This window comes from Rhinoderma darwinii, chromosome 5, assembly GCF_050947455.1.
Source record: "Rhinoderma darwinii isolate aRhiDar2 chromosome 5, aRhiDar2.hap1, whole genome shotgun sequence".
NCBI classification, from domain to species: domain Eukaryota; kingdom Metazoa; phylum Chordata; class Amphibia; order Anura; family Rhinodermatidae; genus Rhinoderma; species Rhinoderma darwinii.
In genome coordinates this window covers 235,721,200-235,739,927 of record NC_134691.1, presented here as the reverse complement: position 1 = coordinate 235,739,927, position 18,728 = coordinate 235,721,200, and the positions used below count along the sequence as shown (strand labels likewise).

General features: G+C 42.1%; 1 protein-coding gene across 2 annotated transcripts in view; it reads right to left on the bottom strand.

Annotated features, from left to right (window-relative positions):
- Positions 1–18,728, bottom strand: part of DDC (dopa decarboxylase) — a 245,101-nt gene that overhangs the window by 9,364 nt on the left and 217,009 nt on the right. For both annotated transcript variants that reach the window (XM_075828537.1, XM_075828538.1), the window contains exon 14: positions 1,411–1,631. In XM_075828537.1, coding sequence (XP_075684652.1) covers positions 1,425–1,631 — 207 coding nt within the window. In that variant the 3' untranslated portion in view covers positions 1,411–1,424. The remainder of the gene's footprint in view (positions 1–1,410; positions 1,632–18,728) is intronic.

Here is an 18,728-nt window from a genome sequence, read left to right as displayed (position 1 = left end):
TATATAAAGGTTATTATTATTGATATACAGTGATAGCTTTTATGAGAATCTCTCATCTTGACCTGGCCCTCTGACGCTGGTCTTTGGGAACCCCTACTTTTCTAAGGGGGTTACATAGATCGTAAATCTGCTCTCAACCAAAATCTCTATGCACAACCATCTTCAGCTTTTTGGATAGATACCATACTTTGTCTTGGCCTCAGGCGATACGACCGGTGGGGATTAGTGTCTGTGCCAGCAGCTGTAATCGTTTCTATCGCTCCCTATCACCTAATTCACTTTAACAACTTAGCTTTACAAAGACTCTGGTCCCTTATACGATCTTCCTTGGTCTATGGACGGTTGAGGGAAGAGATGGCCAAGACTGAGATCCCACTATTTTAGGGGAAATGAGAGTGCGATCTTGGACGCTCCTTAACTCCTGCTGAGTGGGATAGTCTTCCAGGTCACGCACAAATCTTCTATTTCCGAATACATGCAGGAAAAAACTATAAGATATTATCCAGGTTGTATAGAACACCCGATTTGATTAATAAAATATATCCTTCCACTCCAATAATGTCCAAATTTTCTGTAAGGGTTTTTTTTTCACTATATTACGCATTTTCTACAGCTAAGTTGCCTTACCTTCCAAATCATTCCTTTGTGTTCCTGATTCCAGACCCCTTGTGTTTGGCTAAAAAAGGGCTGTTTAGACATTTCCTAGCAGTTTAACAGACTATAGCAGGTCTCCGGAAGCCCTCAGGTCCATCTCCAATGGGTGATTTTCTTGACGGTTTAACCATACGAGAATGGATAAGCTGACAGCTACTGAGGCAGACAAGTTCTCTTCCTTCATGACTGCGTGGCAGCCATTTGAGCTTTTCCGTGAGGCTGACGGGTTCAGTCTTGGCTAGCTTCTAAGACCCCTTAGATGACTTGCTCACAAGAATGCCAATTCCTACCTTTTTCACATTTGTCCCTTTTCCCCCTCTTTTCTTGTCTTCTTTCCTTTTATGTCCGTCATTCATCGTCTTTGTCAAGTTGTTAAAATTAGTAGACGAGATTAATATGTACTTTCCTGTTGCAGTAGTAATGGCTGACATTCCTATATTACTACTACAGACCAATTCACTTGTTACGGTCAGATTTCTAATTACCAATTCCATAGTTATTGACTATGTGCTTCTCTTTATAAATTTTTTCTTGAGTTACAGTATTTCTTTCTATTTAACATAACATTTGAAAACGCTTTGAATAAACAATGATTTAACCAATAAATCTCTGTGGAGGAGCTTGTTTCTGTGAACACGGGTTAATAAACTTTATACTACACTTTATTTATCGAAGTGATGCTTGTACTATTCTATATCACAGACAATTCAGAGATAATATTTGAATAAATGAGATCACAAAATACCAAACTCTTACCATAAAGCGTCTTGTTATTTTTTTTCACCTTCTGCCATTAGAAATTCAGTGGCCAGTTCTTCAATATGCTTCCAGGCAAATACAATGTGATTGGATTCGACAGTTCGAGCACATACAGCAAACCGTAAAATAAACTTATCTCCTAAGCAGCATGGCACTAAATGTATTTTCTTTAAATTATTTATCTTTTGAAGAAAAGATTTGTTCAAAGTGTTGGATCCCTAAATGAAGAAAAATAGGGCAAATATTTTTTTAATTTTTGGATCTCATATATATTTAATTTATTCAATCAACTAAATGCGATTAAACAAAATGATATTTTTATGCAAGTTCTCTAAGAAACAGTTTATTTTTTTAATTATAATATTTCTTTGTTTTCATCATATGTATAAGAATAAGCTTATACAGTATACATATCAGCACATATTGCATAACTCCGATATTGCGTCAATAGTATAAAGTACATGCCTATATGCATATTACACATATGTATAACATTATATTAACCCCCCCCCCCCCACCCATATCCACCTGGAGGAGCAGAAAAAAAACAAAACAACCTATCCCTATTACTTAATACATGTTCAGAAACCAAAATAATCTCTTCAAGGGGTCAACGGATCACCTGCGGTTCTCGTTTTATTACTTTCCACTCTATAACACACCACTGCCTTATTCATTAATTTCTTCCATGCATCCACTGATGGGGTCTTAGATGATTTCCAATTTGAGGCAATTACTCTACTCGCCAGAAAAAAAGCTTTCAAGCAAACTAATTTCAGTTGTAAATTGCCCTCCAGTTCCGAATCAGTACCCAACATTTGGTTTTCAATATTTAATGAAAGCGGGATCCCAATAGCTGCTCCCAAAACCTGACCCACTTGTTCCGAGTATCTTATTAATCGTGGACATCGCCAGAAAATATGTATCATATCCGCTGTAATTCTAAGGCACCTCAGACATTTATAAGGTTCCCCCTTGGAAAATGTACTCATAATCTTTGGGGTATAGTACAACAGCTTATTATCATAAAGATATTTTGGTTATAAGTTTGTGATCAGGATTCACAATTGCATCCAGTGGAGTAACTACCACAGTAGCAGCCGTAGCAGCTGCTACGGGGCCCGCAGCATGGGGGGGCCCGTGTCGCCCTGACAGGCACATTATATAGCCGCGGGGGGGTCCGGGGGCCCGGTGATAGCCACTGCACTGATAGTCTGCCACAGACAGTTGAATAGGACGGCGATAGGTGGTAGGAGGAGCGCTCAGGCAGGGGAGAGGACAGGGGGCGGAGCTAAAGGGAACGAACGATGTGAGACTTCGGGCGGAGGACAGTACAGTCAGGACTGCCGGAGTAGTACTATCTCATAGTACGGGCGGAGGACAGTCACAGGACGGGTGGAGGACGTGCAGACTGCAGAGGACAGGTAGATGAAGCTAAAAAGTTCATGGGAGAAGGGAGAAGTTTTTAGGTAGAAAAATCTGCCTCATAATTCCTTCCGGAATTTTGAGGCATATTTTGACCTGCCGGCAGAACACTTCCCGTGTTTTTTGCTGCGTTTTTTGGCTGCGGACATTGAGCGCCGCGGGCAAATTTCTCTGCCTCTTATTGTCAATGGGACGTCAGAGACGTAAACGCACGAAGATAGGGGCAAGTCGCTTGTTCCCCTGAGCGGTTTTTAGCGCTCGCTGGAAAAAAACGCATCAGTTTTCGTCTGTTTTTTTTACACATTTTCCGACATGGTTTCCGCGTCAAAAAGCATGCTGAAAAACTCAGTGTGAATTCCCCCTAACACATATACTGATGCCTGCCTGGCCCTGCCCTCTGCCACGTTATAGAACTTCAAACTTCACACACATTACATTAAAGAAAGGGGTCCTCTGGGCATTTTATATTGATGGCCCATCCTTAGGATAATGCAATACAGCCCCCTCTGTAGATAACGCCATACAGCCCCCCCAGTAGATAACGCCATACAGCCCCCCTGTAGATAACGCCATACAGCCCCCCCTGTAGATAACGCCATACAGCCCCCCCTGTAGATAACGCCATACAGCCCCCCCTGTAGATAACGCCATACAGCCCCCTCTGTAGATTACGCCATAAAGCCCCCCCTGTAGATAACATCATACAGCCCCCCCTGTAAATAACATCATACAGCCCCCCCTGTAGGTAACGGCATACAGCCCCCCTGTAGGTAACGCCACACAGCCCCCCGTAGGTATCGCCACACAGCCCCCCGTAGGTAACGCCATACAGCCCCCCATAGGTAATGCCATACGGCCCCCCCATAGGTAACGCCATACAGCCCCCCGTAGGTAACGCCATACAGCCCCTCGTAGGTAACACCATACAGCCCCCCTGTAGGTAATGCCATACAGCCCCCCCTGTAGGTAACGCCACACAGCCCCCCCTGTAGGTAACGCCATACAGCCCCCCTGTAGGTAATGCCATACAGCCCCCCCGTAGGTAACGCCATACAGCCCCCTTGTAGGTAACGCCATACAGCCCCCCCCGTAGGTAACGCCATACAGCCCCCCCCCCCGTAAAAAATCCGACCTATAGTGTGTCCTACAAAAGACATGTATCCTCTATCCACAGGATAGGGGATACATGTGTGATCGCTGGCAGCGATAAGGAGAACCTGTGACTTCTGGCGTCTGCGCAGCTCAATAAAAATGAAAGGAGCGCTGGTCACGCATGCGCACAAGCGCGACCAGCGCTCCATTCATTTCTACGGAGTTGCCGACACAGACCCCGGAAGTCCGAGGTTTGTGGTGGAGAACTTCAGGGGACTTTCGGACTGTTCTCCCTAGTGCTGCCAGCGATCACACATGTATCCCCTATCCTGTGGATAGGGATAGGGGATACATGTCTTGTTTAATGGCAGAGCGGGGAGATACCTCCCTGCTCTGCCGTAGTGTTCAGTGGCGTCGCGCTGTAGCAGCCACCGCGGCAGCTAGCGGAGCCTCCGGCCATGGGGGGGGCTCGTGCCGGCGGGCGACACGGGCCCCTTCATGCCGCGGGCCCCGTAGCAGCCGCTACGGCTGCTATAGCGGTAGTTTCGCCACTGAGTGGCATATACATAGGAGTGCAGGCACGCATTTTAGAAAAAGAGTAAAATGCTGTTTATGTGCACTGTGCAGCACACAATCTTAACCTGCTATTGCAAGATGCAATGGCTAATATTAAAGAAATAGCAAGTTTTTTTGATGTAGTGCAGAATTTGTATACTTTCTTTGCGGATAGTATAAAACGGTGGGAAATTCTTTGTTCATTCACAACTAAATCCAGCATAACATTGAAGAAGTTGTGCCCTACACGTTGGTCATCACGCTATGAATCCCTGCTTGCTTTACGTTTCCGTTTTATGGATGTTTTGCAAGCACTGTCAAAGATCATGGTTACCTCATCAAAACCAAAAGAAAGAGAAGAGGCTGCATCTATTAAACAAAAAATTGAGTCATTTAAATTTATATTTTTAGTTGTACTTCAGACAAAAATTTTGAAAAAGGTAAATGCAGTTTCAAAAGTTTTGCAAACTAAAAACACTGATTTGTCCAAGGCGTCAAGTTTAATTAAGAATGTTGCAGAGAGTCTTGGTCAATACAGGAATCAGTTTGAAGAAGCAAAACGTACTGCAGCATCACTTGCACAACAGTGGGACATTTCACCGCAATTTGAAAAGAAACGGATCCCCAAAGTCAAGCGCCATTTTGATGAATTGGCAGTTGATGAGAGATTAAATGATGCTGAAAAACATTTTAAAGTTACAATTTTTTTCCCATGTTTAGATATTATAACATCTCAGCTTCTAAACAGATTTAAGGGACTTTATCAGGTTCTTGGTCGATTTAACATAATTCAGCCTGCAATGCTTTCATCTGCATCTGATGATGATGTATACAAATCTGCATCAAATCTGCAAGAAATCCATCAGGAAGATTTATCACCTACTTTTCTTGGGCAACTGCTTAGTTTTCGGTCTGCATTAGGTGAAGAGATTCACAATTCATCCTCAGTCAGTGATCTTGCTCACCTCCTATTGGTAGACAACAGTGCCCTTTCATCTACACTGCCTGATGTGTGCGTAGCCTTGCTATTATTCTTAACATTACCTGTGACAGTAGCTAGTGCCGAAAGATCATTTTCCAAGCTAAAATTGATCAAAAACGACTTGAGGAGTACTAGGTCAGAACAAAGGCTTTCTGGGCTAGCAGTGCTGAGCATTGAAAATGAGAGTGCTAGGAAACTAGACATAGACAGCATTGTGAACACCTTTGCCGAAGTCAAGGCACGCAGGCGTGCCTTGTAAGAAACGGTCTTTTGCGTAAGTGTAAAGTTCTTTGGGAGTTGGGGAGGTTTTAGAGGGGCCACATGAGGGTATTTTTAGTGTAAAATTCTGGTCAAGTCTAAAATAAATCCTACCCTCAGGATAAAGTGCCTGATCTCCATGACAGTATTTGTATGAATGTTGTAGAAACCCAGTTTTGTGTCACAAATGCATTTTAGAATAAGGAAATTGTTTTTGGAAAAAAATTCCGATAATCCGGCAAATTACCAGAAACATGTGTACATGCTTCAGGTGACTACGGGGATTATGATAGGCTAAATTTTAGCCCGGAAATCGAAAATTTTGTGCAGTCCGATAATCCGGCAAATTACCAGAAACATGTGTACATGCTTCAGGTGACTACGGGGATTATGATAGGCTAAATTTTAGCCCGGAAATCGAAAATTTTGTGCAATCCGATAATCCGGCAAAATACCGAGAACGTGTGTACACGATTGGAGTACTTGCGGGGATTATCATGCGCTGATTTTCAGCTCAAAATTCCAGAATTTTCTGCAGTCCGATAATCCGGCATGTCAAATGAACAGCTTGATTTTACGTTTGCCTTGTTATTTGGATTAGGAATATTTGTCATATTACTCTTATGGTGCGGAGGGCACGTACTCGAGTGGTGTCTCAGACGAAGAAAGTAAGCTAGTTATAAAAGGACTGTAAAAGGAAGATTCTCTGGCCAGAGTAGAAAGTAAGTACGGAAACTAGAAACTGTCTAAAATAGATGAGAATAGAATTCATCTGTCAGTAGCTAAAATCTGTAACAAAATACGGGTGTGCCTAAGGCCACCACTTACAGTCACAAGATGGGAAACTTGGTTACCCTCTTTAAAAAGAAGTTTCGAGGGGATAAGTAACTGTCTCAAATAGGTGAGAAAGGAATTCACCTATCAGGAAAATTACCCCCTACATAACTTAGGGTCTGCCCATAGGCGACCACTTATAACTAGGCAACAATGGGGAACTTGGTGTTCCTATTACGAGATGAGCACCCACAAGGACTGACAGCCAAACAGGTAGTGGCGGAAAGAGAGGGAAAGGATGTGACAAAAGGAACGAATCAGTTAATGAAGGCATGTGGAATGGGAAAAGCGGGAAGATTAGATCTGGAAAAATGGAATGAATGTTGTGACACAAAACGTGGATGGTTGAAAGATAAAAAGTTACAGGGGAAAGCAGAAGCATGGAGAAAAGTGTCAGAAGAAGTAGTACGAGGAGGTTTCAGAGAAACAGAATGTAAAGATAAGCTTTAGTACGCTTGTTATAATGAAGGTGGTAAACAAAGAAAGGAAAAAGCAAGTAGCCCACCGGGGTATGGGGTAGTCACGACGCAGGGACCAGGGGGATGGACGTGTAGAGTGTGTGGTCAGCAGAATCAAGCATGGAGGGATACTTGTTTTGCATGTGGGGCAGAAAGACCAGGAGGGCAAAATCCCCTAGGGATATATCCAGTGGTACCAAGAATGAGTAGCACAAACCCCTTTGCCCCCTCACCTCAACAAGTACCAGAACCATATAAACAAACAATAGGGTTGGCCCCTGTAGTGTTGGCAGGAATAACCCCAGTAACAGGAGGAGCCGAGGGCTCAACGGATGAAAGAGTAGAAACTAGAGCGTATAGAGAGAAAAGGCAGACCAAGCCGCAAAAGCAGCAGCCTTAAAGCCAGTAGGTCCAGTAACAGTTATGATGTACCAACATCCTGAAGACTCCGTGGTCAACATCAGCCCCACAATACTACAAAATCTGCAAAACCAAATATCCAAAGAAGAAATAACTAGATGGCAGAATCAGGGAGCTACCCTGAGAGCGGATGGACTATGGCAACAACAAAATAAGCTGTGTCTGCCACAAACAATGTTCCCTATGATGGCACAGGTAACGCATGGACAGACACACCAGTCAAAAACAGCAATGATGGACTTGGTTAACAAAACCTGGTATGCTCCAGGGTTTAGCACTGTAGCGAGTAAGTTTGTACAAGGGTGTATGGTATGTGCCACCAATAACGTGGGGAGAACAGTGAAAGTGCCACAAAAACACACCCCAAAGCCAATTTACCCATTCCAGAGACTACAGATAGACTATATTCAATTACCAAAAGTCGGTACCTATGAGTATGTGCTTGTTTGTATTGATCTCTTTTCAGGATGGCCAGAAGCATTTCCAGTAACCAAAGCTACAGCCTTAGCCACAGCAAAGAAACTGATCAACGAGGTGGTGTGCAGATATGGAGTTCCAGAGGTGATCGAGAGCGACAGAGGAACTCATTTTACGGGTGAAATCATGAACCATGTGTTGTCAGCTCTAGGCATAAGTCAAGCCCTACATACACCATACCATCCACAGAGCAGTGGGAAGGTTGAGAGACTAAATGGGACTCTCAAATTGAAAATCCAAAAAGCAATGGTAGAAACCGGGAAACCATGGACCGAGTGTCTACCATTAGCCTTGTTCTCAGTAAGATACACTCCAACAAAAAGAACAGGTCTCAGCCCATATGAGATCTTATTTGGATCGGCTCCCAGATTAGGATGTTATTTTCCACAGGTGCTCCAAATGCAGTATGGTAGACTAACAGATTATGTATCAACGCTGAACAAACAATTGACCAAGGTGCATGCACAAGTCTTTGCTTCCATTCCAGATCCTGATTCAGTTGAAGGGACGCATAAGTTAGAACCGGGAGATTGGGTGGTCGTTAAGAGACACGTGAGGAAAAGTCTAGACCCAAGATTTGACGGACCGTTTCAAGTCCTACTCACAACAAGCACCTCAGTGAAGCTCGAAGGAAAGGCAAGCTGGATTCACGGCAGTCATTGTAAAAAGGTTCTTCAGCCAGAAGAATGAAGATCTTTGCGGTTGTTGCGGCGGTTGTTGCGTGTGCTCTTATACAAAAAGGCAGAACTGCTACTCCTGTACACGTAATCAGTACAGAATAACTGGAACAGTTCAGGACAGGGTGGGCGAATGCCACAGTGGATAGAAAGCAGGGTAACTACACCTGTAAGGCCAATGCCCCGTGTTATACTACAAATGTGACTACAACCGAAGGGACTTGGAAAAAAGGACCACATGGAGGGACTGTGTACCTTCACATAGACAAAACAGCCAACATTAGCATACAAGAAGAGACGCCGGGGCTGTTGCTTTGTTGTTATGAACCAGATTTACAGTATCTACAGAAATATACAACCAGTAAAAATAGAAACGAAATGATAAATAAGACTTATGAAAGATGCAACAAGGAGAGGCTCAACTCTACGATTGTAATAAAAGAAACTGATGGGATGATATTATGTATGAATAATAGCGAAATAAGAAATAGAAGATATTTTGTATTCTTGATAACAATTTTTAGAGATAGTTTTAAGCCACATATAACAGTACAAAGTCTGGAAAGAATCCCACACACTTGTAAGAGTGCTGTGTAACCCAACAGCAGAAAAAGAATGTACACTTCAATATTTCCTTCCCTGAATCCCCCAGCTGTCATAGACAAAAAAGAGAATGGTATGACACGCTATTAGGAGGGGTAGGAACGGGATTAGGAGTATTGAATGGTATACAGTTAGAAACAGTTATGAACAAATTAAACTCAGTGGGAGACGACACATCTACTGCATTAAGGATAGGTGCGTCATGGTTACCTACTACCTTTGACTTACAGCAAAAAGGGTTAGCTATAGATGAACTGTTTCTAAATGTTTTTAATGAAAGTATGCTAACCGAATATAGAACATTACAGAATGTATCAACTTTTGTAAATTGGACAGTATGTACGCTTAAAAAAATGTGGCAACAAGAACAGATGAATAATTTTAAGAATAAATTGTTTAGTAGTCATGTTAGGCAATGGACAGACATTCTGCCCATAGGAGAGAGAAATGATACGTGGTTATTGTTACAGCCTGAGTATACTGAGTGTACACCTAAATGGTGTGCAGGAAGACTAATAGCATTTAATGTGAAAAATCCTACTCTATTATGCAAATTTATTGTTATGCCAATGGTAATGATTGATCCGGTGACATTATTAGGACAATATTGGATGCCGGAAATGAAAGGAACACACATAGATTCTCAAAATAAGACAAGGAATATAGATTTGTGCCAATTAACAGAGCAAGGATATGTATGTAATCAACAGTCAGGGATATATGAACCCTGTCTAATGCAGCACCAGGATAATCCCAGAAGCTAACCTACAGGTTTATATTGAAGTAGGTCCACAGCATGTATGTTTAATAACTAACAACAAGCAGACCCTTAGCCAGTTTAAACTCACAGGACCATTTTCAGGATGTCTATACAATGTGACGCATTTGACTTGGGGGAACCAAACTATAGTGTTCCTGCCTACTTTAGAAGAAATAATGTCCACTATATGGGTACCTGAACCTTTGCCCTATGGAAATTTTAGTTTATCTTTAGACGAATTGAAAAAGGTGTTACAACGATCAGGAGAAGTTGAAAAACTAATCCAAGCCCATAATGTAACTCTAAGTAGGGTGAAAATATTGGCTACAATAGCAGCTAGGGAAGTGATACATTTGTCATCAGCAATTAAAGATGCTAGTGCCCATCACTGGTATGACGTTTTTACAGGATTCTCACCTACAGCTACTAAAATATTACATGTGCTTTTCCAACCATTGATTTGTTTAATGATATTATTTGTATTGCTTACATGTTTTAATTGTTATGCATTTTGTAAAATAAGGGAAGCATTCAGTCAGAGGCCTATACATTATGATGAAAGAATGTTGTGAGATTACCCCACCTACATACCTGTGTGAATCAAGTGAAGAAATGGATCGAAGCCTTGCTATCCGGAGATAGAAGTAGCATTGGAATTTAGGTGTTGGTAAAATCACAAAAGGAGGGATTGTTATGGTATAAATCTACATATATAATGTATTTGGGACCATAAGGAGTGAAATGTTATAAAGGAGAAACATGTGTTACAATAGAATGGGTATTTTAGAAAGGTTAAAGGAACAGTGTCATCACAAATTATTTTTTTATATGTTAAAGATGTTAGTGCTTTATTAAAAACGTTTATATTCATTTGTGTGTTTGTGTTTTACTTTTTCTTTTTTTTACACTTTTTCTTCCCTATGGGGGCTGCCATTTTTTGTTCCATTTCTGTGTGTGTCGATTAACGACACATACAGACATGGAATACGGCAGGCACAGTCCCATAGGGACTGCGAACGGCTCCCGTCCCATTGACTGCAGTGTACGGCGTCTGTGTGGGAACTGCGCATGCGCCGCTCCCACACAGTCCTATTCGAAATTGGCGCCGTCCGGCGCCATTTTCCTGTGGACCGGAAGTCGCGGCCGGACAGTAATATTACTACTTCCGGTCGCGGCTTCCGGATTTGTGCACTTGCACCAGCGGCAGCAGACGGAGCGGACGGGCCGGAGGGAGCCGCGGCGGCAGGAGCAGGTAAGAGATTTCAATGTATGTTCGTGTTTGTGTGTGTTTACTACTGTATGTAAACCTACTACACTGTGGGTTAGCTCAAAAAATGGCGACACACAGTGTAGGAGGTTACATCGTTCAAACCCCTCGTTTATCCCGGCACTAGCCAGGATAAAGGAGGGGGGGATGCTGAGAGCTCACTAGAGCGAGGGCTTTTAACCCAACGTTGCAATGCTGCAATTTTGGGAACAGCTCCATCTAGTGACCAAAAATGGGTAGTATTATAAATTAGAAATAATTTATAATATTTCCTGGACTCGTGCAAAAAAATAAAAAAAATTTGAACAATGTTTAATCACCCACACACTAAATGTTTAATTTTTAAAAAAAAAACATGTTTTTCTGGCAACACATTCCCTTTAAGAGAAGAAATAGTTTGCAGATGCTCTGCCGTCCCTTGAAATTGCAAACAGATGGTGGTCAATCACTTGACCAACCCCCCTAAGCATAAAGGAAACCCAAGGGAATACCTGGTGCTCCACCAATGAGCTTTATGGGAAAGGAAGATGTAAGGCTTGAATATACAGATGACTCATATGTTATGGAATGTTCTTTGTTCGTCTGATGCTATAAGTATGAGCACTGTAGTTCAATAAATTAGAAGGATTTTTACCTTGAGAAACGTCTCAGTGTATCTGTTGCTTCTCCGAGCTCGCACCCCCCCACCTGATTTGAACCTGCATGGAGATCAAGGCGTAAAGTGACCTCATTGCGATCACACTGTTAAAGAGGCTCTGTCACCAGATTTTGCAACCCCTATCTGCTATTGCAACAGATAGGCGCTGCAATGTAGATTACAGTAACGTTTTTATTTTTAAAAAACGAGCATTTTTGGCCAAGTTATGACCATTTTTGTAGTTATGCAAAAGTCCAAGTGGGTGTGTATTATGTGCGTACATCGGGGCGTTTTTAATACTTTTACTAGCTGGGCGCTCTGAAGAGAAGTATCATCCACTTCTATTCAGAACGCCCAGCTTCTGGCAGTGCAGATCTGTGACGTCACTCACAGGTCCTGCATCGTGTCGGCCACATCGGCACCAGAGGCTACAGTTGATTCTGCAGCAGCATCAGCGTTTGCAGGTAAGTAGCTACATCGACTTACCTGCTAACGCCGATGCTGCTGCAGAATCAACTGAAGCCTCTGGTGCCGATGTGGCCGACACGATGCAGGACCTGTGAGTGACGTCACAGATCTGCAAAAGGTTTCTTTTCTCTCCACTGTTGGAGCGGGGCTTTTCTCTCTGCCTTTAACCCCTCGAATGCCATTATCAAAGCTGATCGCTGCATTCAAAGCTAAACTGAGAAGGGGGTGTCCCCTTTGCTCGCGGCACAGGAAATCCCTGTGACGCGATCAATGGCTATACCTGGTATGGGCCACTGAAGGACCCCTGGGCTGTCTGACCATATTCCTTGTTAGTGCATACTGACGTATGCCCTAACAGCTGCCTGTGTACAATCGGTACAGAGGCTAATGTATTGGCATATAGATATATGCCAGTACATTAGTTAAACAATCAAAATGAAAAATATCTCTCTATGGGATTAAAAACAAAGCTACGTTAATACAAAAAAAAAAAAAATGTAATTTTAAATAGAATTTTTTTTTTTTTTAAAAACGCCACAGAAATACACATTAAACTTTTCTAAATATAAGTCCCAAAACATGAAATAATATACGCATATTTGGTATCGCCACATCCGTAACAACCTGCACAATAAATTTATAACGTTATTTATGATGATCGGTGTATGGTGTAAAAAAAATAAAAATAAAAAAGAAGAAAACTGCAGCGGAACTGCTATTTTTTCTACATTTTTCCCAAAATAAAAATGTACATAAAATTAAAAGATTATGTAGGTACCATTTTTTTTGCACCAGGATGCAAAGAGGGAAATATAAAAAAATTGTTCTATCCTCAAAGCCAAACTTGGCCGTGTCCTTAAGAGGTTAAAGAATTTAGTATACATAATTTCAGGAGCACAACATGCCTTAAAGAGGCTCTGTCACCACATTGTAAGTGCAATTTTAGATTTATGCAAATTAGTTTCCTAATGCCCAACTGGGTGTGTTTTTACTTTTTACCAACTGGGCGTTATACAGAGGAGTGTATGATGCTGACCAATCAGCGTCACACACTTCTCTCCATTCATGTCTATTTGTATTCACTGCACAGTGTGATCTCGCAAGATCATGTTGTGCGGTCACATACACCCACATTAACTTTACTGAAGTGTCTTGAGAGCGAATAGATATCACCTCCAGCCAGGACGTGATGTCTATTCACACTCCTGACACTTCGGTAAAGTTTTTGTGGGACTTAATCACACAGCACAGCTGTGCTGTCATTCACAGCGTGATCACGCGAGATCATGCTGTGCTGTGATTAAGTCCCACACAAACTTTACCGAAGTGTCGGGAGTGTGAATAGGCATCGCGTCCTGGTTGGAGGTGATGTCTATTCACTCTCAAGAAACTTCAGTAAAGTTAATGTGGGTGTACGTGATAGCACAGCGAGATCACGCTGTGCTGAGTACAGATGAGAGCAAGGAGGAAAAAGAACGTATCTTTAGAAGGCGCTGCTACACTTCAAGTAAATGAAGGGACATGAAGAAATGGTAATCACATAAACGAAAATACATACATCTATTTAATAATAATAAAAATTATATCAGTGGCAACGCGTTTCAACGCTGAACTAGCGTCTTCCTCAGGCCATAAAAAACACATTAGTCACCCTTTTAAATACTTCAATACATTTGAAAAAGGCTGCAAAAGAAACAGAGGTCAAAGTGTAGCCATGACGTCATTAACAAAAGGGGAGTAACAATAGTTCGTCATTCACCAACAACTAACAAGAAACATTATCATGCAACCAGCAAAATTTAAAAATTATAAGCAATATATCACTAGTTAATACATTTAAAATATACTAAACCTAATAAATACATAAAAAGTTAATAGGTTAAAAATCAGACGACCAACAATACAAGCAAAGGAAATATACTAAATTTGAAGCCAATTACTCACATTAGTGCGAATAATGGAGGCGACTCCATCAACAATAAATAAGAATTTCCTTGTAGTGAGAACCTGACCGATAGTGCGCCGCTGGTTGCTAGGCAGCACAGGCGACGCCAGTAAGCGTCCCTGGAGTCCAGGCAACTACACGCGGCTACAGAAGCCGACACCTGGGTTTCACCTGGGTGAAAACGACAAGGAAGCAAAACCATAGAGGGAATACACTCCAGGTAAGTAGGTTGCTCCTTACTAAATTTACTAAGTTTCAATGTGTCAACCAGAATCACAATGTAGTTTAAATCAAAGGATGTATAACAAATTATGACGGAGTGAACCAGTGAATATCTGTTGGTTGCAAAAAAGGAAAAAAGATTCAAGTGGTTATAGATGTATACATAAGAATACACGTATACACATTTATATACATCAGCCAAACAAAATTGTATAAATGTACACAGAAAGTGTAACTTAACAAAAGGGCATGTATGCATTAATCAAGGGATGATTCAATTTCAGAGATATCGTTTAAACCACTTGGTTGTAATGTTTGAAGTCTGAATATCCAATAGTTCTCCTGTTGCTTTAATTTGCAAAATCTATTTGGAACATCAGGAAAGATGTGCTCTATAGGGGTGATAGTAATACTGTTAAATTGACTGTTCTGTACAGAGGCAAAATGTCGGGAAACGGTGTGTTTAAGGAAACCTGTATTAACATTGGATCTATGTTTATTTATCCTAGTACGTAAGCATTGAGTTGTTCAACCTACATAATGTAAGTGGCAGGAGCATTCCAAAAGGTATATAACATATGAGCTACCACAATTTAGGAATGTCTTGATGGGGAAGGATTCCTTAGTAACAACTGAAGTATACATATCTTTCCTGTCTGACATGTTAGTGCAACAAAGGCATCGTGAATGGCCACATTTGAAGGAGCCATGTAAACTAGACAACATTGTAGGACTAGATGATTTAGAGCAGGGGTCTCAAGCACACGGCCCGAGGGACACAGAGCCGCTAGTATTGGCTCTGCTCCGAGACTCTGGAATTCCCTGACATCGCTGTCCACATATGAACAGCGATGTCTGGGGCTTCCCCAGAGCCGGAGTCCCGTGCAGAGCGCTAGTATCGGCTCTGCCCCGGGACCCTGTGGAATTCCCTGACATCGCTGTCCATATATTGACAGTGTGTCAGGGTCTTCCCCAGAGCAGAGTCCAGAGCAGAGCGCTAGTACAGGCTCTGCTCCGGGACTCTGTGGAATTCCCTGACATCGCTGTCCATATATGGACAGTGTGTCAGGGTCTTCCCCAGAGAAGGAGTCCCAGTGATGTCAGGACCACAGCTGGAGTCCCAGGAAGAGCATACTAGCGCTCTGCCTGGGACTCCAGCTCTGGGGTTGCCCCTGACATCTCTGTCCATATATGGACAGTGATGTCAGGAGCAGAGCTGGAATCCCAGGCAGTGCTAGAAGCGGCTCTGCTCCGGGACTCCATCACTGGGCAAGCATCCACAGAGGGCACTGCGGCAGCATCCACAGAGGGCACTGCGGCAGCACCCACAGAGGGCACTGCGGCAGCACCCAGAGGGCACTGCGGCAGCACCCACAGAGGGCACTGCGGCAGCACCCACAGAGGGCACTGCGGCAGCACCCACAGAGGGCACTGCGGCAGCACCCACAGAGGGCACTGCGGCAGCATCCACAGAGGGCACTGCGGCAGCATCCACAGAGGGCACTGCGGCAGCATCTACAGAGGGCACCGCCAGACTGCATTTAGCGACACTTAAACTGGAAAACTGGATTGTTGAAATAAGCACGTGGAGAAATATCTCAAATTTTAAACCTAGCGGTATTATTATAGTAATGTAGTATTATTATTATTATAGTAATGTAGTGTTATAGTAGATCAAATAAGTAATTTATTAACAATAATTTTGTATTGTATCAAATTTGAAAGTAATGCGGCCTGTCAACTTCCCATTTTTTCTATATGCGGCCCACTTACCCTGCTGAGTTTGAGACCTCTGATTTAGAGCTTTTCACTCTACTGGGAGCAAGAATATGTTTTAGTGATTGTGAACGTCTAAACTTGATAATCGGCCTTTCGGGCTATTCATCTTTCAAAAATGGATCACTCCTAAGGATATGCCAATACTTATACAAAATAGCCCTAACAGCTTTATTACCACTGTTAAAAGAGGTGATACAGTTGTTATTACACCTCTTAACCTCATTTTTCGTTCGTGTTTGATTAATATAGAATTCCTGTGTTAACTTAGTAGCTTTAGAGTGTGCCCCTGTAATCAAGTTGTGAGGGAAATTTTTAACCCTAAACCTTTCTTCCAATATGTTGCATTCCTCAATAAAATTGGTTTCTCTGGTACAATTTTTTCTCACCCTTCTAAATTGTCCGAAGGGTAAATTTTTTTTATCCAGGGAGGATTGTACACTAGGTGAGAAAATATTATCACGTTTAGACGTTCACAATCACTAAAAAATATTCTTGCTCCCAGTAGAGTGAAGAGCTCTAAATCATCTAGTCCTACAATGTTCCCTAGTTTACATGGCTCCTTCAAATGTGGTCATTCACGATGCCTTTGAACATGTCACACAGGAAAGATATGTATACTTCAGTTGTTACTAAGGAATCCTTCCTAAATTGTGGTAGCTCTTATGTTATATACCTTTTGGAATGCTCATGCCACTTACATTATGTAGGTTGAACAACTCAATGCTTACGTACTAGGATAAATAAACATACAGTAGATCCAATGTTAATACAGGTTTCCTTAACCCCTTAGTGACCAGCCCATTTTAGGCCTTAATGACCAAGCTATTTTATTCGTTTTTCTATAGTCGCATTCAAAGAGCTATAACGTTTTTATTTTTTCGTCTACATAGCTGTATGAGGACTTGTTTTTTGCGGGATTAGTTGTGCTTTTTAATAGCACCATTTTTGGGTACATATAATTTTTATATTAACTTTTATTAACCTTTTTGGGGGGGATTATAAAAAAAAACTGAAATTCCGCCATTGTTCTATGCGTTTTTAAATTGACGCCGTTCACTATGCGACGTAAATAACATGTTACCTTTATTCTATGGGTCGGTACGATTACGGCGATACCACATATGTGGAGTTTTTTTTTATGTTTTACGACTTTTGCACAATAAAAACACTTTTGAACTAAAATTATTTGTTTTTGCATCGTCGCTTTCCAAGAGCCGTAATTTTTTTATTTTTCCATCAATGTAGTGATTTTTTGGGCTTGTTTTCTGCGGGACAAGACGTAGTTTTGAATGGTACTGTTTTGGGGTACATGGGACTTATTGATTAATTTTTATTATGACTTTTTTGGGGGGCAATGGAAAAAAATTGCAATTTCGCCATAGTTTTTTGCGTTTTTTTTTTACGGTGTTCACTTTGCGGTTTAAATTACATATTAACTTTATTAATGGAGTCATTACGGTCGCGGCGATACCACATATGTGTACTTTTTTTTTTTTTTTACACTTTTACTAAATAAAACCACTTTTTATGGAAAAAAATGGTTTTATTTATTTTTTTACTGTACTTTTTATTAATAATCTTTATTTCACTTTGATGACTTATTTTATTAGTCCCACTAGGGGACTTTACTGTGCGATGTTCCGATCGCTGCTATAATGCTCTGGTATACTTCGTATACCAGAGCATTATTGCCTGTCAGTGTAAATCTGACAGGCAATCTGTTAGGACGTGCCTCCGGCGCGTCCTAACAGGCATATGTCCAGGGCAGACCTGGGGGCTTTTATCAGTCCCCCGGCTGCCATGACACCCCATCGGAGACTCGCGATTGCATTCGCGGGCCGCCGATGGGTGACAGAGGGAGCGCACTCCCTCTGTAAACAAAGTTAAATGCCGCGGTCGCTATTGACGGCGGCATTTAACGGGTTAAACGGCCGCGATCGAAGTAAACTTCGATCGCGGGCGTTGGAGCAGGAGCTCAGCTGTCATCAGACAGCAGAGCCCCGGCTCCAGCCTGCACGGGGGACCCGTGCAGGACTTAGACTAGGCTGACGTGAAAAGGCGTCAGCCTAGCCTAAAGCCCATTAGTGAATCACGTAAAAAGGCGTATTAGTGGTCACTAAGGGGTTAAACACACCGTTTCCCGACATTTTGCCTCTGTACATAACAGTCAATTTAACAGTAGTAGGGCTTATTTAGACGAACGTGATATACGTCCGTGCAACGCTTGTGATTTTCACGCGCCTCGCATGGACCTATGTTAGTATATGGGGCCGTGCAGACTGTCCGTGAGTTTCAAACAGCGTGTGTCCGCTGCGTAAAACTCATGATATTTGTGCATTCTTCACACATCACGCACCCATTGAAGTCAATGGGTGCGTGAAATCACGTGCAGCACACGGAAGCACTTCCGTGTGACGCGCGTGATTCGCGCAACAGCAGTAAAAAGTATGAATGAA